Genomic DNA, 25,013 nt, shown 5'->3' with positions numbered 1-25,013 from the left:
AAGGTATATTTGTTGTCATAGAATTGGTTAAAAGAGATTTCATTTCACAGTGACTTCTTTTATCATCTAAAATTTTTTTATTTGTAATTGAAGTATAGTAGATGTAGTTTCTGGCTTGTAGCATAGTGATTCAACAATTATTAAGTGCTTCTCATGAGAGAAGTGTTACAATGAGTCACCACACAAAGTTATTACTCTGTTATTGACTGTATTCCCTATCCTGCATATTTTTCATTTGCATGACTTGTTTTACAACTGGCACAATGACTTCTTAATGGCTGAGATCTTTGATCAGGGTGGAATCAAATTTCTCAAATGCAACACTAAAATAATATTCCTTCCTGTTACTGTGGATTTAACCCTTTCCTCTTGGAATCTTCCTCTTGGAAGTAAGTGGAACATAATGTTCTCTTGAGCTTCTAAATCTTCACAGTATTTACCTAGTTCACTGGACAAAGTCAATTACAGTATTGCCTCTTCTTTGTTTTGGAAGTTTGGGTGAGATAGGAATGTTCATCCCTGCTTGAAAATAAATCTCCCAGGTTCTGAATTTTAACTATGGCAGGATGTAAATTTTCTTCCTTCTGATCGTCCTCCTTGAACATACGCTTAAATCTTAACCTGTCATTTTCCTGTAGTATGTTATGTTAGAGGACTTGTCCTCTGGATACTAGAATCAGAGTCCTACATTTTTGACATTAAACATATATGCATTTATCTTTAGTGAAGAGTTTCCTCTATGCAAATATAAAAATTACTATCATTCATGTCTTACCAGGTTTCCAGTCATGACTTTGGAGATCACAAAAGGAAGGAATGTTATTTCACTTAATGTTTGGGGTCCATGATCCTATAATGTAGCTGTCTTTTACTGATTTATAGTTGCATAGCTTATAAATGTATGTTATCTTTTTCAGAAATCTATTTATTTTTAAGATTATTTATTTATTTATTCGTGAGAGACACAGAGAGAGAGAGAGGCAGAGACACAGGCAGAGGGAGAAGCAGGCTCCATGCAAGGAGCCTGATGTGGGACTCGATTCCAGACCCCAGGGATCACATCCTGAGCCGAAGGCAGACGCTCAACCGCTGAGCCACCCAGGCATCCCCAGAAATTTATAAGTATGGATATCTTTGATTACTTGGACAAAAATGTTAATACCTAAGTAATCTTGTTAATGTATCTTTGGTCTTTGATCTTTTTGTTTCCAGGATGGCTCTTTTCTTCACTGAAGCTACCACCCTACCATGTCTTTTAAGAGTTCCTATCTGCTCTTCCAGGAAATATTTCCTACATTTATTGACTCTGCTCTCCCTTCACTCACTTCTTAACTCATTCTAATCTGATTTCTGCCCATACTAATTCTATGGAACTGATGTAAACCAGGGCTACCAAGTGTCTTCTGTGTATTCTAATGGACAATTCTCTGTCTTTGGTATCCTTGTGTCAGGTAATACTGTTATCAACTTCCTTCTTGAAACAGGCTCCAGTGTCACATTAACTGCTTTTCCTCCTCTCTCTTTTTAGTAATACCCAAATACTCTTTGTAGACTTTTCTTCCTCTACCCATAGTTAAATGATGCTGTTACTTAAGAGTTCTTAGACGCTCTTTGCTTTTCATGATGCTGCTTTCTTTAGAATTTAGGATTCAGGGGTGCTTGGATGACTCAGTCAGTTGAGCGCCTGACTCTTGGTTTGGGCTTGGGGTGTAGGATTGAGCCCACAGAGCCCAGTTGGGGCTCTCTCTCCCTCTCCCTTTGCCCTTTCCCTGCTCACTTACTTTTTCTCTAAAATAAATATTTTAAAAAATTTAGGATTCATTGCTTCATATATAATATGCTGGTATTCTAGGACTTTCCTTGGCTTCCAAGCTGTACTTCCAGAGGTCTAGTGGACATATTTACTTGGTGATTGTACTAGGCTGCAGGTGATAGAAATCCACTTCAGTGCAGCTTCAAGCTACTGAGAGAGAAACGCTGCCTCACAAAACCTATGCTCAGGTTCAAACTGATCTTAGGGATGACTGGAAGCAGAGATTTATGTCCTCTAGACTTCCTCTTCTCTCTTCTTGTCTGTGCTTGTCAGTATTATTATCTCAGAACAATCATCTACATAAAGTTTGGAATTCACTTAACTAAAGCCTTTCTTACAGTCAACAACTTGGCAGCCAGGAAGAAAATACAGGTTCACTCTTTGCCCAGCTCCACAGAAAATTGCCTAACATGGATTCTGAATGTCTCAGCTTGGTTGGCCACTGGTGGGAAATAAACTTTTTACCGACAGTAGTTCTGGTGCTGGTGGTGGCAGGACTCTAATATCTTAACTCACAAAAGGAAGCCAAAATTAGAACCTGTTTATCTTTTATGTTCAATTTCAAATTCAGTGGAAAAGTTGTTAGTTTTGTTTATGGTTACTAATGAATTACAGCTGCTTAATTATCTAAGAACGGTTGATTGCTGTATCATTTACTTCTGGGATTGTCTTTGAGAACAGGTTCAAGTGCAGAAACCTGTATGAAAATGATCTGAAATGTATGAAATGATCTTGGAATTTGAGACTTTTGTGTGGCAGTCATGGTGTTTTAGTTAGCGATTTAAAAAAATTAACTTACTAAAATAATTTAGGGTTTTATTTTTAAAAAATAGGATGCACTACGAAGTCAAGGATTTCTGTCTTATTTCACAGCTATATTCCTGATACCTGCTGCTCAAAGTGTTCAGAAAATTTTGTTGGATATCAATTTATTAAAATCTTGATTTTTTTTTCCCAATGCTTGCTTTTTGGGGAAATATTTTTAATTTTATCACAGATCTAAAAAAAATAAATAAAAGCATCTAAGGATAAGTAAAGTAACTTGTTTTCTTCTATTTTTCCTTTTTTTTTTTTTTTTAGACTGCCTGTTAGACGCCCTGAGTCAAGACAACAATTTTTATACCTTCCTGGTGGTTGAGAAACGAATCCCTGTAGAACGAGAAACAAAGAAAGGAAAACAGTTTGACTTCTTCATTAAATTGACTGTATAAGATACTTGACTTCCAAGAACAAAAACAGAAGTAATAAAATTATTTTTTCTTTTGCATCATTGAACATTCAGCCTATCAAGGAGCGTGCTTTGTGAAGCTTCCTGAGCTAAGATTTGAAAACTTCACTGGTGCTCATTTATACTGTGGACTATAAGCATGAGTGAATTCTGGTTGTGTTTCAACTGCTGTATTGCAGAACAGCCTCAGCCTGTAAGTATAAAGTAATATGTGTACAGACTGGGGGGAGGTGCCTATTAAACATACCACTGGCTCTCAAGCTGAGAGTCAGGACCCTAGTAGTAATTGCAGGGCAGATCTAAGGAGGGTCAGAAAGTAGTCCATGGAACTCTAAATCTGCTTAAAAAGAGAAAACACGGGATCCCTGGGTGGCGCAGCGGTTGGGTGCCTGCCTTTGGCCCAGGGCACGGTCCTGGAGACCCGGGATCGAATCCCACGTCAGGCTCCCGGTGCATGGAGCCTGCTTCTCCCTCTGCCTGTGTCTCTGCCTCTCTCTCTCTCTGTATGACTATCATAAAAAACAATAAAAGATAATGTTGCTACACCTTTCCAACTTTAAAAAAAAAAAAAGAGAGAGAGAGAAAACACTTTTTTTGAGTAAATACTATATGTCAAGAGCTGTGCGAGGCCATTGTATGTTACTGAGCAGGTTGTGCTCCTCTACCAAGTAGATGGCTTCTAGAGGAATAGTGGAGGTTGATAATCCAACTTTTTGAGGTAAAACAGTAGAGTCAGCCTTGGAAAGTCAGTGGGTAGAAGATGTGGCAGCCAGACTCTGCTCACATTTTCGGTGCATGCCCCACTTTTATGCCTTCTAACCTGTGCACTTATATTGTTGCCTCTTCCCAAATCTTGCCCTACGAAGTCTAATTTTCTTTTCATCTTTTAAGCTGCCTAGATCAAATACCACCTCTTTAAAATCTTTACCAGCTTTTTCTGGACTTAGCCATTACCTCATGCATATTCCCACTAGCTCATTACTTCATTTTTCTATTATAGTGTGGAACTTCTGTATGGTAAATAATTGTACTGTAGTCTTTCCTCATTTTAATTCTTTGGGACCCTGACCATATTTACGTAGTATTTTTAGGATCAAATCTATTACCTTGGACAGTGTAGCTTTACATGACTGTTGGTTGGCTGGCTGGCTGGCTGGCTGAATAAGTGAATTCATATTGTTTCATTTACATTTGTAAGAACATAAAAGGAAGAATGAGGTGTAATCTTGAAGTCTTCTCAGATCTTTCCTGAGTCTTTCCTGGGCATGTGCAGTCACTTGCTCATTTTCCACAGACATGCAGGATTTTTTGAACGTCCTAGTCTTTCATGCCTGGCTCCCAAAAGGGGAAAAAAATGAAAAGTGAAGGGGGTTGGGGAGAGAGGAGAAAGGATGTTGGTTTTTAATCCTTTACAAATGACTGAACCAGAGGGTGAGGTGCAGGGGCTGCCCATTTCTTTGCTCATCCTGGTTCTACAAGATGTGGGTAAGCTGCTCTGGGAAGTAGCTAGGAGTTGGGAATGGGTAGCTGCTACTGTAGTAAGAGCTGAAATTAACTATAATTTATTTTCCAAGTCTTCCCCTAGAGGGGAAGAACAGACTCCAGAGTTCTAAAATAGTTCTATCAGATAGATTCTACTAGTGCATTTACTGCATTTACTGTGGTAAGATACAGAATCCTTGTGCTACTTACTCTGCCATTTCCCCTTTTACAACTTTTATAATTTTGTTTTCTATGTTTGGCTCTTTTGGTCCATGAAGTATGGAAGATTGTTTTGTGTGGTGTGAGGTAGGGGCCTATTCCTTCATGCTAATCAGCTACCTAAATACATTTTATTGAATAATGTTTTTGTTAGTGATTTGGAATGTCACTTTTACTATGTTTTCACTTTTTTTTTTAAAGATTATTTATTCATGATAGAGAGGCAGAGACACAGGCAGAGGGAGAAGCAGGCTCCATGCAGGGAGCCCAATGTGGGACTTGATCTCGGGTCTCCAGGACCACACCGTGGGCAGCGTTAAACCGCTGAGCCACCCGGGATGCCCCTGTTTTCACATACTTAACAGTCCTTTCTTGAAGTCTGCTTTATTCTTTTGGTACATAAGTTTACACCTGTACCACTACCATACTGTTTTATTTTTATTATTTTTAAAGATTTTATTTGTTTATTCATGAGAGAGAGAGGCAGAGACATAGGCATGGGAGAAGCAGGCTCCCTGCGGAGAGCCCAGTGCGGGACTCTATCACAAGATTCCAGGATCATGATCTGAGCCAAAGGCAGACACTCCACCACTGAGCCACCCAGTTGCTGTATCATAGAGGAAATCTATTTCGTAGATCTTTTTCAACTATATTGATAATGTCTTGTTTTGTGAGCTGGCTTGTTCAGTGGTTATTAGGTTTTTCTCTTTTTTCTTTATATGAAGTATTTCATAATGCATATATTTAATCCTATAGGTGTTTACTTTAGGATTGCATTGTATATAGGATGTAATTGAATGGGAATTGATGTCTTCAAAATTCTGAGCCAGTCCCTTTGAGAAACATGGCATATATTTTCATTTATATAGTCATTTTCATATTCTTTTAATAAAGATTAAAAATTTCATCATTAAAATTTTACACATTTTTTTTACTAGATTTGTTCTAAATATGGTAGAGTTTTTTTCTTACTGTTGTAAATCAAAATCTGTTTTTCTATTACATTTCCTAGTAGAATTATAATAATGTATAGGAAATGAATAATGAATATTTATCCACCAGTCTTTTAGCCAGACATCTTATTGAACACTTATTTTTAAAATAACTTTGTATGGTGATAGGCTTAAGTCTCTTTCTAATAACTAAATGTTTTATCCAGTTGGTATCTTTTTTTTTTTAAGATATTATTCGTTTGAGAGAGAGCAAATGCATGCAAGCATACAGGCAGGGGGAGGGAGAAGGAGAAGCAGACTCCCCGCTTAGGGAGCCCTGATGTGGGGCTTGATCACAGGATCTTGGGATCAGACTTGAGCTGAAGGCAGACGCTTAACCCACTGAGCCACCCAGGCATGCATTGCATTGACTAAGATCTCCAGCATGATGTTGAATAGTGCCAGTGGTGTGTGGGAAAGGGAGAAAGGAAATGGGAAAGGTTCTAATTAAGTATATTATGAGTATATATTTTAGTGAATGTGTGTTTACCTGTACTTTTGAGTTATTGTGTGTAATTTGTTATCAGTGATACTACCAAGGATTAAATTTTCAACAGTTTTTAAATTAGGGAATTTTAAAATTCTGTTGCCATTATGTTTTAGTTGCCTTGTAATATTTTGCTGAAAGTCAGATATAGAATAACAGCAAGTAAAGGAACAGGCCTCTAGCATGAGATTTTATATGTCTGCATGGTGGGCCATGTTTACTATAGCAGTAGGTGTCAGAGGATAAAATTACCTCAGATGTCCTTGTTTTTGTGCCTTATTTTCTTTGGGTTTACTTGGTTTGGGTTTACTTGGAGACTTGTTAAATAAGATCTGAGATGTCTCCTTATTTCAGTTATATTCTCTTATTTGGAAGCCTTATTGGTACGGTGTGGCGGGAGGGGAAGCATTATGGGCTGCTGTGGTTAGGTTTCAGTTTCTTAGTGAGTCTGTGCCCCTGATCTGTTACTCACGGAAGTGCTTCTTAGTTTTGTTTTAAACTCCCTGGTTTAAGCAAAAACCTTAGAAGGGACTGGAATTGGGTATTTCTCTTACTCTATGTAGAAGGTTAGGGTGTCTGGGGATTGGCTGTTTCCCTTCCTTGGAGTTGGTTAGTTTATAGTAAAACCCCAGTCCATTAGCTCTGTGAAAGAGTAAATCTAGTAGAGGGTTGGCTTGTTAAGACGAACAGAATACCCTACCTTGCCGAAAAATGTCTATTCTTCCTTTCACTTTAGTGAAGCACAAGGCGATGTTTCTCTGATCTTCACTTAGAGGATATGGTGGAGTTCCTGGAGGTAAAACTAAGACTGGGCAGCCCTGAAGTTTTTAACTCTCAAACTCCTATACATTCATCTTGTAATTCATCAGATAACACTTTAGGTTTTCCTACACTAGTCCTGGATACCTGGAAGTTTCTCGTCATGGATTTCCTACACTAGTCCTGGATACCTGGAAGTTTCTCGTCATGGGTTTCTGCTCTGATAAGTTGAGATTTTCCATATCTGTGTATCCAGTTTTGGGGGCAGTGATTCTCACTATGATCTTGGTTCTCTTATGGATCTAAGAAGAGTTGCTGGTTTTCAGTTTGTTCAACTTTTCTTTTGTGTGTGGATGGGAGTGAAGCTTTCCAGGCTCTTAATGTGCCACACTGGAAACCAGAAGTCAATATTGTTGGGGTTTTTTGTTTTTGTTTTTGTTTTTTTTAAAGATCTGTTTGAGAGAGAGAGCAAGTGTGTGTGTGAGAGCAGGGGGAAGGGCAGAAGGAAAGGGAAAGAGAATATCAAGCAGACTCCATGTTGAGCGTGGAGTCCAACGTGGACCTCTCTCTCACAACACTGAGATGATGACGTGAGCCGATACTAAAGAGTCAGATGTTCAACCGACTAAGCCACTTAGGTACCCCAATATTGGCATATTTTTTAAGATAGATTTTCTTCATTGCCAGTATTCATAATGTGTATAATACAGTGAGTGCTGTTCTAGTATGTGATGTAGGTATAGTCACCAGTAGCTAAAATAGAAAAACACAAGTTAGGCGTGTAAACAACAGGAGCAGAAGGCCTTAGAATTACAAACATGAGACTTCAGAAATACATTTTCTACTACACAAAGGATTTGCAACTTGAGTTTTTTGCATACATATAGCATGTCAGTATTGTGTTATTGTTTCATAATACATATTTGTGTGAAAGATTCCATAAGAATTCCATCGGCGTATGATTTCTCAGTTTTTTTTGGCTTGCTGGGAAAAATAACAAAGCCTAACAGGGCCATGTGGTTATTATAGTACAAGAATAGCTTGCTTTTTGGCATCAGAAAAACATTTAAAGGATGCACTAATAATTTTATGTATGTTTACAGTTTACAAAAACATATCCTTGCAGTTCTATGAGACAGTATCAGGAGTGCCTCTTTTGAAAGATGCTTGGTCATCTCTAAAGTTTTCTAAAGTATTTACTGAAATTAAGTGCTGCATGCCAACCCTCCCACTCGTTCTTTGCCACCCCCTGCTCTTGCACATTCCACGTATGAAAAAGAAACAACCCAATATGGGAAGAAAACAGAATGCATTTTTCTGTGTAGTGGCATAAGAATCATACTTTTTCTTCCTACTCCTTCAGTTTAGCACAGTGCAGTACAGAGTATAATAGAGTCCCAAGTTTTTTGAGCCATGGCAATCCAAAGTTTTCAAGTTTACTGTATTTTATAAATGCTGTAGTTGCTATTGATAATTATAGCTAAAGTTATAAATTTATTTTTTTATTTTATTTTATTTTATTTTATTTTTTTATTTTATTTTATTTTATTTTATTTTATTATTTTTTTATTTTATTTATGATAGTCATACAGAGAGAGAGAGAGAGACAGAGACATAGGCAGGGGGAGAAGCAGGCTCCATGCACCGGGAGCCTGACGTGGGATTCGATCCCGGGTCTCCAGGATCACGCCCTGGGTCAAAGGCAGGCGCCAAACCGCTACGCCACCCAGGGATCCCTAAAGTTATAAATTTAAAATTGGGTGGTTGCAGCCTTGAGATTTAGTTTTTGTTTTTTTTTTAAAGATTTTATTTATTTATTCATGAGAGACACACACAGAGAGAGAGAGAGAGGCAGAGACACAGGCAGAGGGAGAAGCAGGCTCCTCTCAGGGAGCCCAATGTGGATGGGACTTGATCCTGGATCCTGGGATCATGCCCTAAGCTGAAGGCAGCCGGTCAAGCGCTGAGCCACCCAGGCGTCCCTCTTTGAAGTTTTAACCTTGCGTTATCTTGCATTTTAATACAAGGGAGTGAAAATTAACCTTTTTCAGCTCTTCATTTGTAAACCTCAGTATTTATACACAAATCAGAGATTTCTTGAAATAGAGTTCCCCAAATCAGCTATTCCAAACTTTAGTTCATCAGCATGTTCTATTCTAGGATAGGATCACTTCTTTAATAGTACAGAAAAGACATTTAGATGAATTGCAGCACATTAAGACATTATACTGTAGCAGTGTCCGTTTTTGTAATTAGTTTCAAGTATGGTTAAGCATTAATTCAGTGCTTTCTATTTTGTCCTTTTCTTTTTTTTAATTTTTATTTATTTATGATAGTCACACACACACAGAGAGAGAGAGAGAGAGAGAGAGAGGGGCAGAGACATAGGCAGAGGGAGAAGCAGGCTCCATGCACCGGGAGCCTGACGTGGGATTCGATCCCGGGTCTCCAGGATCGTGCCCTGGGCCAAAGGCAGGCACTAAACCGCTGCGCCACCCAGGGATCCCTCTATTTTGTCTTTTAATGTTATAGAAGTACCTGTAGTCATTAGCCACCAAGTGTTCATGTCAATCTTTCTATCAAACATTAGTAGAGCTTAATTTTTTTTAATTTATTTTTTTTAGTTATCTCTATACCCAGTGTGGGCCTTGAATTTACAACCCTGAGATGAAGAGTCTCACCTGCTCCTCCGACTGAGCCAGCCAGGCACCCCAGTAGAATTTAATTAAAAAAAAAGATAAATGAAAATCAAAGTTCTTTTATTTCCCTCTTACATTCCAGGAGATCATTTTAAGTACCTCTCAGCATATCCCATGGTATAGACTGTTGAAGACAAGTCAGAGCATGGAGCTTTGGAGTTGAAAAACAGGATTGTATTATCTTCTTTATGATTAAAAATACTGCTAAAAAGGAAAAGAAAAGAAATTTGAGAAGAATTTTTTTGGATGAATTAGGAGGGGAAAACCCATTGTGGTCAAATAATTAAAAAGTATGTATGCATATGACAAATAAGCCCCAACTTAATTTTTTTTCTCTATGCTTGTTAGAAAACACATATCCTTATGTTCATAAAGTCTCCCTCTTGTAGGTCATGTTAAGTAGTGCAAGCTTGAATTAACTGGCTGCTTATATGAATACTGAAACATTTCTTAAAAGATCTATTGTTTGCAAGGTATCTGAACATATCTGGGATATGTTAGGTTTATTTAGAGAAAACAATTTCCAATTATAAATTGTGTCATTTGTATAAATAGTGTGAAAGTATGCATTGTTTTATAAATGGTGAATTTTTTTTTTTTTTAAAGATTTATTTGAGAGAGCATAAGTGGGGATAAAGAGCGGAGGGAGGAGAAGCAGACACTCCCTGCTCTGGAGGGAGCCTGACTTAGGGCTCTATCCTAGAACCCCAAGATCATGACTTGAGCCATAGGGAGATGCTTAACCAAAACCAACTGAGCCACTCAGGTGCCCCAAAGTGATTTCTTAAAATGGCTAAAATAAAGGCCCTTCTAAAATATCAGCAAGTTTTGTTTTCCTGACTCATAGGTGTTATAAACCTAGAAACAGCAAGAAGAAGATTAAGCCTTTATATGTCTAGAGTTAGTGTGGATTGGGTTCTGATTCTCATATTGCCTTGGTATTATGTACAAACAGGAAAGAAAGTAATACTGTTAAGGAACACAAATTCTATTTAAAAAATTTTTTAAAAATGAGTATACCAGGGCAGCCCTGATGGCCCAGCAGTTTGGCATCGCCTTCGGCCCGGGGTATGATCCTGGAGACCCGGGATTGAGTCTCGCATCGGGCTCCCTGCATGGAGCCTGCTTCTCCTTCTGCCTATGTCTCTGCTTCTCTCTCTCTCTCTCTCTTTGTGTCTGTCATGAATAAATAAAATAAAATCTTTAAAAAAAATAAAAATAAAATGAGTATACCAGGTAGGTAACAAAGTATTAAAAAAAACCCCACCAAACTATTCATTATTGTGGAAAAATGAAGTATTTGTGCAAATTTTTTGTAACCTATGACTAAGGAGAAGCTATAATTTCAGTAATTCCTGGAACCTGATGATAGAGTGGTGTTAGAAGTGCTTCTTAAGAATATGTTCATCACTGATGTAAATACACTGAGAAAAACCATTCTGTTTTGTATTATTCTCTACTTTAAACTTGTTTGTAGGATACCTGAGTGGCTCAGTCGGTTAAGTGTCTGCCTTCAGCTCACATCATAATCTGGGAATTGAGCCCCAAATCGGGCTCTGTGTTCAGTAGGAGTCTCCTTCTTCTCCCTCTGTGCACAGTCAACCCCTCCCCTTTGCTTTCTCTCAAGTAAATAAATAAAAATCTTCTAAAACTTACTTGTAATGGGTAGAACTTACAGATGAGTTTTATTAGCAGCTCCCATATCCCAGAAAGATTCTAAGGTCTCAGCTGTATCTCCTTTAAGTACTGAGTACACTAAAGGTTGGTTTGGTCTCTTACCACCTTTGTACATAGTAAGAATTCTTCTGATTTTTTAGATAAGACATTTCTGGTGCTTATGTTCCATTTGCCTTTGTAGATTGAACTTACTTTTAGTTTTTTGGAAAGCTATTTCCTTACACTTAAATTCCTCTGTTTTAGAAGGTAAAACATTTGTGAACTGAAAATAATTTTCATGCAGACATCTAGTCTGATGCTTGTGTGTGCTAACTTGTAGGTTTGGAAACTCTGTTAACTAGTAAAGTTATTGAGACTAACGAGTTAATGGTAAAGCCTTTGCGTTTTAAGGTTGGTATCCTTGTTTCTGTTTTGATAGCTTATACCTAAATGGAAATGAATACTTACATTGGGTATGAAATTGAATTATGAAACTATGCAAATATACATCAGTATTTTAATAAGTTAAGGTGAGGGACTCCTGGGTGGCTCAGCGGTTGAGCATCTGCCTTTGGCTCAGGGCGTGATCCTGCAGTCCCAGGATCGAGTTCCACATCAGGCTCCCTGTAGGGAGCCTGCTTCTCCCTCTGCCTATGTCTCTGCCTCTCTGTGTCTCTCATGAATAAATAAATTTAAAAAAAATAATAGTTACGGAGAAAGCAGCAGTTTCAACATTTTAAAAGGCTCTCCTAAAAAAAAAAAAAAAAAAAAAAAAGGCTCTCCTTACCACCAAATGTTAATTATTATCTACCATTTTTAGACCTCCTTATTTCGAATACTTTCATCTATATTAACTTAATGATATACGTGCCTGTCATTTTCATTCCTTCTGTCCCTCTTTGTGTGGTTTTGATTTTGATCTTATTTTGTTATTTTAGTGTCTACTTGGCTAATTTCCTCACTAGGATCTTAACGTACACAAATACTTCTGCATGTATGCATATACGCATATATTCAAAAGGCATTAAAATACTGGAAAAAGTATTAGCTGAGTGAGTTCTACATATAAAGTAAACAGAACCTTTTCTCCATTAAACACAGAAAAGCTAGATACCATTTTCTTGCCTACTCTAAGAACAGATAAACTTAGTAAGGAATAGAAGAGATATGTGCTTTTAGTAGTATTCAGCTTTGGGAAATCTCATTTTTAGGAACCCCAACATTAATGGTAGTTATAAAAAACCAAATTCCTTTCCCCTCCTCCTCTTCAGGTAATACCTGGTTTTCTGTGGGGTTTAGTTTTTCAGAAAAGGGTTTGAATTCCAGTGCCAATACTTATTTAGTCTTTGACCTTGAGCCAGATTAATTAAACATTTACAAATAGGAGTAATAATAGGAAAAAATAAGAATAGTGATCCCATCTCCTAGGATTGGATGTATTAGATAATAAGTTAAGTATACTAAATAAGATAATTAAACATGAAGTGCTTTGTATAGTGCCTGGCTTACAGAGTGCTCTTATGAATGTTGAGTTGATAAATTGTGATTTCCTCTCATTTAAAAAAATTTTTTTCTGCTTTTTCTTTGTTTTTATCTCCATTCATTATTTCTAAGTACATTGTATTTGAAATGAACAGGATCTTCCAAGTTTCTTTTTTTTTTTTTTTTTTTTTTTAAGATTTTATTTATTTATTCATGAGAGACAGAGAGGCAGAGACACAGGCAGAGGGAGAAGCAGGCTCCATGCAGGGAGCCCAACATGGGACTCAATCCTGGGACTCCAGGATCACACCCTAAGCCAAAGGCAGAGGCTCAACCACTGAGCCACCCAGGCATCCCTCTTCCAGGTTTTAATAGTCTATCACCAGAAGCATTTTGGTTTGGTTTGCAGTTACCAGGAAGAGAGATCCAGTTGTCTCACATAAGAGAGAATGTTGGACTTCCCCATACATACTTTCCCCATCTCTGTTCTCCTGAAACCCACTTTACATGACATTAAAGAAGTTTAAAAACAAAAATATATGAAAAGATACAACTCACAAAGAGAAAGAGAATAATCATGGATGAGAGGTAATAAAAAGTAGATGATCAAGTAGGAATTGGCTGAATGGCAGCCAATCTAATTACCTAAGGAGGGGGCTACTGATAAGAAGGAGCCTGGCATTCTTTATCTGCCTTGCTCTTTAGAATTCCCTCAAGAATAAATTGCCAAAGTAACAATACAGGAAAACTTCATGAACTGAGACAACATCAACAAGAAATTTTTTGGTTGAAGGTCAGTTAAATAAAAAAAAAAATCCATACCATTTTGTGAAATTTCAGATTATTTGGGTTAGCCATTTAGCTCTGTAACCAGTTGTACTGCAAGATATTTATGGACGGTGTTGGAACAATTAATGATAGTTACACAGAAGGTGAAGCAAAGAAAAGCAATTCAACATAGTACAAGAACAGAAATTCTAGAACACTGCTTGGCTCACTTGTGAACAGTATTTACAAAACGTTAATATAAACATTTGATCTTTATTTCACATAGTGTGTGGGAGAAATTCCAGACTTTGAAACCACAATGTTTATTTTAGAGGAACTGTCAGTACAGTGGTGTCAGTACAGTAGAAAGAAGAGAATAGTGGACAAGAAGATTCCCAGATGTGCTTTAGTAGCAGCTGTGGAACCTTAGGGAGTAATATGATCTCCTTAGGCACATGCGTTTCTTCTTGCTGCAGTAGCAGATTGTCTATCACAAATTTAGTAGATGAAAGCAACACAGATTTATTATGTACACTTAGAGGTCGGAAGTCCAGTACAGGTCTCACTAAAATCAATGTAAGCCATCATATTACATCACATTTTCTTTGTATGAAATACAAGGTGTTTTGCCATTCTAAAGTAAGCTATGTTATGCATGCCCACGCACATGCTTGCATATACGGTGTACAGAAACAATCTCAGATCTGTGGTGGAAGAAATCCCTAATGTTGTCAGGGCTTTCATATTCAAAAGTACTGAAAAATCTGTCACTGGAACTTAAAAAACTGGTTTCAGATTTTTTTTTTTAATCCATTTTGTGCTTCAGTTTTTCATGCTGCAAATTGCAGTGTGTCACTTAATACAGATACTAACATTAAATAGAAGAAGAAAAAGAACTCCCCCTGTTAGCTTCAGGTTTCTCATTGAGAGATGAGAACAGCTAGTTCTTTCAGTTTTGCTTTTAGCAATTTTGCCCTTGGAAGGTTACTATAAACTTGCTTAGAGCTTCTTTTTTTTTTTTTTTTTTTTTTTTTTTTTTAGAGCTTCTTTTTAAAAACAAATTTTGAGGCCTCCTTGCAAACTTCTCAAATGCAAAATTTATACTGAGTGAGGAAAGGTTAGTATCTACTAAACTGTAAAGGGCAAAATAAAGACATCTCTACTTAGGATTGGATTTTCAGCAACCCACCATTTGTAAATATTTCCAGCATGAAATATCCTGCCTTTCTGTATTTTGTGAGAATCCCTTACTTGTAACTCTAGTTGGGTGATACATGGTGTGGCTCTCCTCTTTTATTGAAATGGCTCCTTACAATAAGCCCCTTGACCTGATAGCCCTTGCTGGCATTCCATTGAGCACACCAACATTTAGAAGCCAGAGGAACAGAATTACCATTTTTCGTCCCCGCCGTAGAAGATACAGTATAAGTTGGGATACTGAAAAGTCTTGTTTTTGGAGGTTTTGACCTAAATATGAGAATGTGGAATTTAAAGTAGGCTACTTAGTTACTGAAGAGCTATTTTTTTTTTTTCTTCAGTCTTTGCAGTATCTCACCCCTGGTTTCTCTTCAGTTTGTTCCTTAATCTGTTTATTGGGTTTTTGGGTTTGATCTTAGAAACCAGACTTCAACAAGGTGGTTGTTTCAGGTTATATTACCAGTCATGGGAAGCTGGATCTGGCTTTTTAAACTTATGTCTCCAGGGCCGGGGACACCGTTGAGACTCCTCTCTGCCACTTTCTTGATTCTTGGCACATTGGCTTCTTAGTTTCTGACTGGAGGTGGGTGTTTTTTCTTCTTAGGAAACATGGTTTCTCTCAGCTTCATGTTCATCATCTCAGTTTAACAACCACAAGGAAGAAAGAGCTGCTTCTGCTTTAGTCCTTCCCAGCCAGGGATTCTGGCACAGTTGGTGTCATATGCACACCTTTGGAATCAGGGTTGTAGACTGTTGTGGTTGGCGGCTTATCAAAATCATTTGGTGGGGTTTGGGAAGAGGTGATTTCCTAAAAGGAAAGGAAGGAGACTGGTGTTTCCAGAACAAAAGATATGCAGAAAGAAATGGCATGTGTCCACTATAAAGATTTATGTCTATTTATGCATAACGATAAATCTCACTTGGTCACTTTGGAAATCTGTTACTCATTCTGGTAAACATGTTAAAAAGCTGTCTCAAGTCCATTAAGAACAATAAAAAATTTATTGTTGTAGGTCTAAGCTACCATAAAAAAAAGTAAACCCAAATCAGTAAAATAGAAGAAGCTAAGGATATGGAATTGTAACAACAAATCTTTATCTTTTGGTAAATGATAGCTTTCCTGTCAGAAGCTTCTATCTCTTTACCAAATACCGAAGTGAACTTGGAGGCTATTTCACATTAGCAGAATAACTATAGTGAAAAAGTAAAAGAAGGCTGAAAACCTAATGCTACTTATATACCTTTGGCCTGGTTTTGGCAAATGTAGGGTCTGTAGGCCCTTTTGACTTTTGTTCCATATTTAATAAATTTGGTATGAAAGATAATGAGTAAAAGATAGAGGCTTCCTGTATTACACAATTTATAAGGTTTTCACCCGTTTCCCCTTAAATTTGTGATGTGTCATTTTGAGCAGTGTATTGAAACTCATTAGATAACTGTTGATTAATAGGTAATAAAATCTTGTGATGAATCATTTATTTTTATATGTCATGAGAACAATGCCTTTTTTCTCCAAGTTTGCTTTTTTATCTTTAATGATTTTTGCAAAACCTTTCCTTGCTCTGTTTTAATGTTTTCCTGTTAGTAGAGCATAATGTATTATTTACAGACCACCTTCAAAGTTGGTCTGACTCATCAGTAAAAGGTCTCATGGGCACAGATGGTAGATAGTAGATTGGGTAGGTCAGATCATTGGTGATACCTTAAGTAGGTATATGTGACCTCTGTATAATCATTCTGTTATGCTTATGATTTATCAGATCATTATTCAAATAAAACCATGACACACTCCAAGTGAAAACTTGGTTAGAAAAACTTGGTTAGGGCCCAGAGATAAGGAATGAAAATGTTTGGAGGTAAATCTTATGAGAGAACAGTGGAGCTATTTCTAGTCTATGAGGTAGGAATAAGCTCTTCTCTTCCCCTGCAGTTTTGAGGTATAATTGACATATAACATTATATTTGTTTAAGGATACAATGTAGTGAATTTGATGTACCCATTTACTGTTGACCCTACAGTTGACATTATAGAGGTAGAGGCTGATCCCCACACACAATAGAAAATCCACGGGTAACTTTCAATTCCCTAAAGTTTAACTGCAAATAGTCTACTGTTGACTGGAAGCCTTACTGATAAACGGTTAGTACATACTGTGTATGTTGTATGTGTTATGTACTATATCCTTACAATAAAGTAAGAGAAATGAAAGTATTATTAAAATCTTTAGGAAGAGAAAATACGTTGATAGTACCATACTGTATTTATTGGACAATATCCCACGTAAGTGGCCTGTACAGTTCAAACTTGTTAATCAAGGGTCAGCTGTATTGCAAAATGATTACCATAATATGTCCAGCTAATATCCATCACCTCACATTAACTACAAATGTAGTTAGAGCGTGTAATACATTTTTGTATTGTCCATCAGTCCCATCAGTGGATGCTTAGGTTGTTCATCAGTCCCATTAGTGGATGCTTAGGTTGTTTCCCTGCCTCTTGGCTATTAATCAGTGTGCTACAGTGAACACGAAGCCACATATCTTGGTGATATAGTGATATTGTTCCTGCGGATATATACCCAGAGATGGAACTGCCAGATCACTTGGTAGTTTTATTTATTTATTTTTTTTTAGGAACCTCTATACTGTTTTCCATAGCAACTACACCAGTTTACATTTCTGCCAGTAGTGTGCAAGGGTTTTCTTTTCTCTCCATTCCTGCAAACATTTGCTATTTCTTGTCTTCTTAATGATAGGCATTCTGACAGGCATGAAGTGGTTTGAATTGTATTTTCTTGATAATTACTGATGTTGAATACCTTCCCATGTATCCATTGGTTATCTGTATGTCTCGTTTGGAAAAGTGTTCAGATCTTCCACACAATTTTTAATCAGGTGGTTGGTTTATTTGCTGTTGAGTTGTATGAGTTCTTTATGTATTTTGATTATGGGCTTCTTACATAAGTGATTTACAAATAATTTATCCCATTGTCATTTCATTTTGTTGATATTTTCCTTTGCTGTACAAAAGTTTTTTGGTTTCATACAGTCCCACTTATTTTTGTTTTTGTTTTTTTTGCTTTTGGTGTCAACTGCAAACCTTACTGCCAGGACCAATTTCCAAGAGCTTATCTCCTATGTTTTTCTCTAGGAGTTTTATGGCTTCACACTTTATGTTCAAGTCTTCATGCAGGGGCACCTGGGTGGCTCAGTGGTTGAGCATCTGCCTTTGGCTCAGGTCATGATCCTGGGGTCCTGGGATTGAGCTCCACATCAGGCTCCTGCAGGGAGCCTGCTTCTCCGTCTATGTCTCTGCCTCCCTCTGTGTGTCTCTGATGAATAAATAAATAAAATCTTAAAAAATATAAAAGTCTTCCGTTCATTTTGAGTTAAATTTTGGGTATAAGATAGGGATCCAATTTTATTCTTTAGCATATAGCTGTCCAGTTTTCCCAGCACTGTTTATTGAAGACCGTGTTCTTTTCCTCTTCTGTATTCTTGGCTCCTTTGATGTAAATGAATTGACTACATATGGGAATGGGTTTATTTGGGGGCTCTCTTTTGTGTTCCATTGATTTGTGTATCTGTTTTTATGCCAGTACTGCCATGCTGTTTTAATTACAATAGCTTTGTTATGTATTGCAAAATCAACAAGTGTGATGCCTCCAACTTTGTTCTTTTTTATGATTGCTTTGGCTGCTCAGGGTTCTTTTTTTGGGTTCCATATAAACTTTAATTTTTTTTTATTATTTATTTATGATAGTCAGAGAGAGAGAGAGAGAGAGAGAGAGAGGCAGAGACATAGGCAGAGGGAGAAGCAGGCTCCATGTACCGGGAGCCTGATGTGGGATTCGATCCCTGGTCTCCAGGATCGCGCCCTGGGCCAAAGGCAGGCGCCAAACCGCTGCGCCACCCAGGGATCCCCCATATAAACTTTAGATGGTTTGTTCTGTTTATGAGAAAAATGCTACTGGAATTATGGGGGAATGTGTTGAATCTGTAGATTGCTTTGAATAATAAGGACTTAACAATATTCTGATCTATAAACACGCAATATCTTATGAGTTCACTGGTCCTCTCTTCCACTTGAGCTAGTCTTCTGTTGAACTCTGGATTTTTCAGTTTAGTTATTTTATTCTTTAGCTTTGTGATTTCTTTTTGGTATGCTCTTATATTTTCTTTTTGTTGAAATTGTTTCTCTTTTTATGTATTGCCCTCCTGACCTTACTATCAAGGATCACAAGCATCTTTACCACCATTATTTTGAAATCTTTAATGATTTCAGAGAAATCACTGAGCTCAATTTCATTAAGGTATGTTTTTGGAGTTGTATCATGTTCTTATGTTGGGACATATTCTTCTATTTTCTCATTTTCCTTGACTGGGTATTGATTTCTGTCCACCTCTCCCAGTCCTGATGGATTGGCTTGTATAGGAATTGAAGTCTATCATTTCAGCCTGGCCCAAGTTCTTGGTTTTCTCTCAAACCTTGTGATTATGTAACCTCTTTATTGGTAGTTCCCAGTCCTTGAGGATGTGCCAAGACCTGTCAGTGTCCTAAAAGGGAGGATCTTAGTACATAAATGCACAGCCTCATTTAGAAGCCAGATACTTAGACATTAGCTTTTAAAATATGCAAATAGGCCTCTTCCAGGGAGAGAACCTGGAGATGGGAGTTGGTGTCTGCTGCCTCTGTGCTGAGCCCTGGGGTATAGCTGGGTAAGAAGTGTTTTAGTGTTGCTACAGTGATTAGGCTCTTCTTTTTTTTATTCATGCACTTACTGTTTTACTCATCACTACACCCAACATATGACTGAACCTCAGGACCCTGAGATCAAGAGTGCATACTCTACTGCCTGAGCCCACCAGTCACTGCTCAGCTCCTCTGTTTGATAAAAATTACTGATTAAAAAACATTGTTTGGTGGTGGCTTGGTTGTTGTAAAGTTTATTTTTAATGAGAAAAACCATTCAACCTAATGGCTAAGTAATTTAAAAAATTGTAATATTTTATTCAGAGAATATAACAGGTCAACAAATGGGAGTATAATGCATGGACTTGAGCAAAGGTCAAGATACTAAGTGAGAGTTTGCCAGAGACAGATTTGAAGGCAATATTCAAACGTCACATACTGCTATTCAAGGTGTTAGCAATTAAGTTCTTATGTTTATAGTGCTTAGAAATGTGTGTGGCATGTTGTAAGAGTCTTAAGTATTCTCCATTATTTATTTTAAAATATTGAGCTGTAAGTCTTTATTTTTTATTTTTAAATTTATTTTATTTATTCATGAGAGACACACAGAGAGAGAGAGAGGCACAGACACAGGTAGAGGAAGAAGCAGGCTCCATGCAGGGAGCCTGATGTGGAACTCGATCCTGGGTCTCCAGGATCAGACCCTGGGTTGAAGGCGGAGCTAGACCGCTGAGCCACCCGGGCTGCCCTAAGCTGTAAGTCTTTAGAGCAAGTATTTCTAAACCATTGAGCCATCAGCATCACTTCAACTATTGTTAGACGTGGAAATTCCTGGCCCTTTGAAGTTCTGCAAGTAGAGCTCTGTAGCCTGTGTTTTAACAAACTCTCCAGGAATTCAGATGTACACAAAAGTTTGAGAACTGCTATTTTTGAGATTCTACCCAACATAAAACCAAAATAGTAGGGCAGCCATGGTGGCGCAGTGGTTTGGTACTGCCTGCAGCCTGGGGTGTGATCCTGGAGACCTGGGATCGAGTCCCACGTCGGGCTCCCTGCATGGAGCCTGCTTCTCCCTCTGCCTGTGTCTGTGCCTCTCTCTCTCTCTCTCTCTCTCAAATAAATAAATAAAACATTAAGAAAAACCCCAAAATAGTGGTACTCACTTTGGCAGCACATATTCTAAAATTGGAACGATACAGAGGATTAGCATGGCCCCTGCACAAGAATGTCATGAAAATTTGTGAAGCATTCCATATTTAAAAGAGCAAAAACAAAATACTGGCGCTAGTTGAGCTCTACAGGACATAGCATCACTATGAAGCAGAGGGGGGAAACAGCCATTAGATAAGTGATTTTTTTGTTGAGGAATTAAACCCCACTAGAATTGGTATTCCCCCCACACACACACCCCTTTTTTTTTAAGATCTATTTATCTATCTATCTATCTATCTATCTATCTATCTATCTATCTATCTATGAGAGAGAGGGAGAGGGAGAGACACAGGAGGAAGGAGAAGCAGGCTCCATGCCGAGCCCGACGGGGGACTCGATCCCGGGACTCCAGGATCGTGCCCTGGGCCAAAGGCAGGCGCTAAACCACTGAGCCACCCAGGGATCCCCCCACACACACCTTTTTAAAACATCTTCAGTATAAAATAGGTCCTTGAGAAATACTAGGTCTGGATATTAGCTAAGACCAGTAGATTTTAGAAAACTGAGCTGACATTGATTCTTTACAAGCCTTTAACTTCTTCAGCAGTCTAGTAATTATTGGGTACAGCTATGGTCCTAGAAGAATGCTTACTATGGTAGGAAAATCAAACTATAAGTAAATTATAATGGTGTTTTAGGTGTTATAATAGAAATATGAGCTGTATTCTCTGAATGCTTAGATCAAGGAATAACCAGTGGCCACAACTTACGAGTTTGAGTGTGAACTGGGTCTAAAGGAGTGCTGGCCAGTTGCTAAGTGGGAATAGGTTTGGGTGAGGGCGTTTGTTGACATTCTTACTATGAAAGTTACTGTTTTCATTTTTTGTGTAAGTGAAGACCCACTTTTCCTTTGCTACAAAAAACATCAAATCCATTTTTGTATTACAGCTTTTGTTTTGTGGATTTTTTTTTTTTTTTTATTGTACCTATGAACTGGTAGGATAGTAGGAGGCCCCTCACAGGCAGGGGATCATTGTCAGCAGTATCAAAGAAAAATATAACTATTTGTCTTAGAAATGCCTGTTGCCTAGTTATACTGTCAATATTTCACAAAAACAAAAAAACAAAAAAACAAACTTATTTCAGAGGTTCACAGAGTTTGTTTTTGGTGCCCTTACCACTTGAGTAACTTTTTTCATGGCACCTCTAGGCCAAGAGAAATTCTTTACAGGTTTAGTAACTAGTTTTGTGCAGACAGCTTAATAAACACTTATGTCCTAACATCTTGGTCGATTTTTTAAAAATAACAAAAATTGAAAGAAAAAAAATTTTATTTCATTCTAATATAGTCATCATGATTTCCAGGATGGGTGCCTGTTCCGTATTACACAACTCCTCAAACCATGGAATCAGTTGAGAACCATTCCCCTCTTTCCAGTTCTATATTATCTCTTGTGCAGTGCTTGGGTTATTTTCACAGCAACCCTGGAAAGCACTGCTTTGCAGTGATGTGCCATTAAAAAGAGCATATGCTCTCGTGGCTGGAGTGGAAGACTGCAAAAGCACCTGGCTCTAGCAGTCCCAGGCAGCCCGGGTCTGGCCGTTTGCTGCTGACAAAATCCAAAGGCAGATAGTCGAGTGTTGGTGAAAAAAGAATACAATTTAATTCAGTGAGTACAACACTGAAGGAACATGTAATGGGAGTGTGTGAATGATACAGATGAATGGCACAAACTAAATTGATGTTGTTGCTGCTAGCCAAATAATGTATGGAAGACAGTGGACTGTCCTCTCAAAGACTGTCCAGAGTGCCAAAAATACTTGTAGGTTTTTGTATAAGGAAAACATGGGACAGAGGTTATTGAGTGCGTGCTGTGGGCAATGACAGTCCAGTCGATCATGGTCTTGGAGTCAGTCACGTGGGCAGTGTGTCTGCTCAGGGTAGTCCTTACTGCTTGAGGGAGTATTTTGCGTTCCTGCAGGGTCTTTTGCCTGAGTTAAGAGATAAGCTGGGACAAAGAACTTAATCAGAAAATACACACTGAAGTCACAGTGGAGGTAGCCGAAGTTTTCTTTCATAATGTTGAAATTTTAAATTATCTTGATTTACTAGTTCACACAGTATCATACATAAGTTGAGTATCCCTTTGTTTCCCTCATATTGAAAATACTGTGTGGCGCCCTTGGATTTTTGCTGGGAATCATGGGTTTATTTGATAAAATATATAGGTGGGGGATATACTTTGTCTAAGTCACCAAGTTAAGTCAATAGCATATCTTTCATTTTCACTTCTTTTGCTTAGGCTGCATTGGTGTGATTACTATCTTCTAGCCTGAAGGAACCAGCTTTTTTCACTGCCGCAGATGACAGGCACTTTTTTTTTTTTTTTTTTGGTAATCTTGACACTGAACATGAGGTCCAAACTCAGAACTCCAAGATCAAGTCATATGCTCTTTGAGTCAGCCAGGTGCCCTGGTAAATCATTTTCTGTTCCTGTGTCCATTTCTAGAAGTACCTGCCTCTACTCTTACCTAAAGCCTCCTGTTACCTATGGGACCTGACCCTAAATTGCTCCTCAGTTGCATGTATTTGCACACTAAATTGCCCAAACAGTAGTCCTGGAGGAAGTTTTAACTTTTAAGTGATTGAGTTCTCACTATTTTTCTAGAAGCTAAACTCAGTTAATACTCAAGAAATGTGAGGGAGTTGGAGTATTTAATTTTTGAGGGGAGAGTATTTATACTGCTGCAGAAATGTGTTTGAAAAATTATGCCTTAAAGTTGAATTGTTGAAGCATCTGGGTGCGTCAGTCAGTTAAGTGTCCAGCTCTTGATCTTAGCTCAGGTCTTGACACTCAGGGTCATGAGTTCAAGCCCTGTGTTGGGCTCCACCCTATTAATACTATTGCTTCATAAATTAATTTAGAAAAGTTTATTGATAAACGCTGTACACCGTGTGTGGTGCTGGCCTTTGTGGATTCACATTTTATATGCCTGCCTGCATAGGAGCACATCCACCATCCAGGGGATCATTTAAATTCAGTGTGAGGTATAAATTTTACTTTGGTAGGTGAATCCTAAGGCAGTCTGGGAATACCGAATGGGAGTAACCCCAGACTCAACGGTGTAAAGGAGGCAGGCCTGAGATAGTGAAATTAAGGAGTGATAGGAAAGATTGTTCCAGGCAGGGTTCTAGAAGAGCATAGTGTCTGTAGGGAACTTGAAATAGCAGATGAAAGCTTAGAATGCATGAAGGAATGTAGTTAGAGATGAAGTCCGAGAGAAAAACAGGATTTCCATAAGCTGTGGAGTTTTGAATTTATGTTGGAAGTTTTGGGAAGCAGGTGAGAGATTTAAAATGGTAACACGATCAGTGTTGTATTGGAGAAAGTTATATCTAGATTCAGGGTGAAGGATATTGGAAGGAGGAAGAGGGATGTAAAGTTGGAACCAAATGAGTGAGGCACTCCTGCAGTGATGGAGGTGAGAGGCTTAGGGACCTGAAATAAGGCTGTGACACTAATGTGGGGATGGAGAGAGGAAATGGGCTGACTCCACAGGATTTTTTGCTAATTGGATGTGATCATGGAGAAGGAGCAGTGAGCGAAGGACAGCCTTCAAACCTGGCTGGAAATCCTGGCAGAAATGTTTACCCAACAGGGACTGAAGAGGAGGGATGGGCTTCACAAAGAAGGTTATGTGTTCAGTGTTGGACTCGGAAACTTGTGTGTCCTCTGGATTTTCAATTAGCAGTCAAATGTATAGTCTTAAGCCCACAAAAGTAGAAAATAGGCTCACTGATCATCAGCATGCCCATAGTAAGATGAGGACATTTGAGAGGGAATAAAGGAGATGGAGAATATTCTGAAGAATGTCAGCTTACACAAGATAAACAGTAGCAGGGAGATGGAAGTAGTAGATTAAAGAGATGAGAAACCAGAGAAGTGGAATCTGTTGAAAGAATTATCTCAGAATAATGCTTTCTCTAGGTTGTATATTCCAGGGCTGTTTTTATTTTTTTGAGATTTATTTGAGTGTGTATGTGCGTGCATGTGTGCATACATGGAGAGGGACAGAGGGAAAGAATCTCAAGCAGACTCCCCACTGAGATTGCAGTCTATCATGGGGCTCCATCTCTCGACCTGCACTGATACCAAAAGTGCTACACTTAATGGACTGAGCCACTCTGGTGCCTTTCCAGGTTTTATGCAATAAATATTTGATCACTTTGAAGTTTTGTAACAGATGCCTAGGTGGATATTATTATTAAAACCACAGCATCCGTTCTCCCCCTGCTGTGTTGTGTAGCATCATTGGAGCAGCTGACTCCCTGCTCCTGGCGATCCCTCATTAGGTCTGTGCTGCTCATGGGAAATGGCTGTCCTT

At 38.2% G+C, this 25,013-nt stretch overlaps 1 protein-coding gene and 1 non-coding gene across 3 annotated transcripts in view; both read left to right on the top strand.

Moving 5' to 3' along the window:
* Nucleotides 1-3,092: 3,092 nt before the first annotated feature.
* The window catches only part of CDC42SE2 (CDC42 small effector 2), a 35,187-nt gene continuing 13,266 nt past the window's right edge, over nt 3,093-25,013 (top strand). For both annotated transcript variants that reach the window (XM_025994976.2, XM_025994977.2), the window contains exon 1: nt 3,093-3,234. In XM_025994976.2, the coding sequence (XP_025850761.1) occupies nt 3,181-3,234 (54 nt within the window). In that variant the 5' untranslated portion in view covers nt 3,093-3,180. The remainder of the gene's footprint in view (nt 3,235-25,013) is intronic.
* LOC112917168 (U6 spliceosomal RNA) lies at nt 20,631-20,735 on the top strand. The gene has a single exon (XR_003234424.1). It is a non-coding gene; the product is annotated as a U6 spliceosomal RNA (small nuclear RNA).

The sequence above is a fragment of the Vulpes vulpes genome, chromosome 12, assembly GCF_048418805.1.
Source record: "Vulpes vulpes isolate BD-2025 chromosome 12, VulVul3, whole genome shotgun sequence".
Lineage (NCBI taxonomy): Eukaryota > Metazoa > Chordata > Mammalia > Carnivora > Canidae > Vulpes > Vulpes vulpes.
Note: the sequence above shows the minus strand (reverse complement) of the source record. Positions and strands in the feature narration are given on the sequence as shown.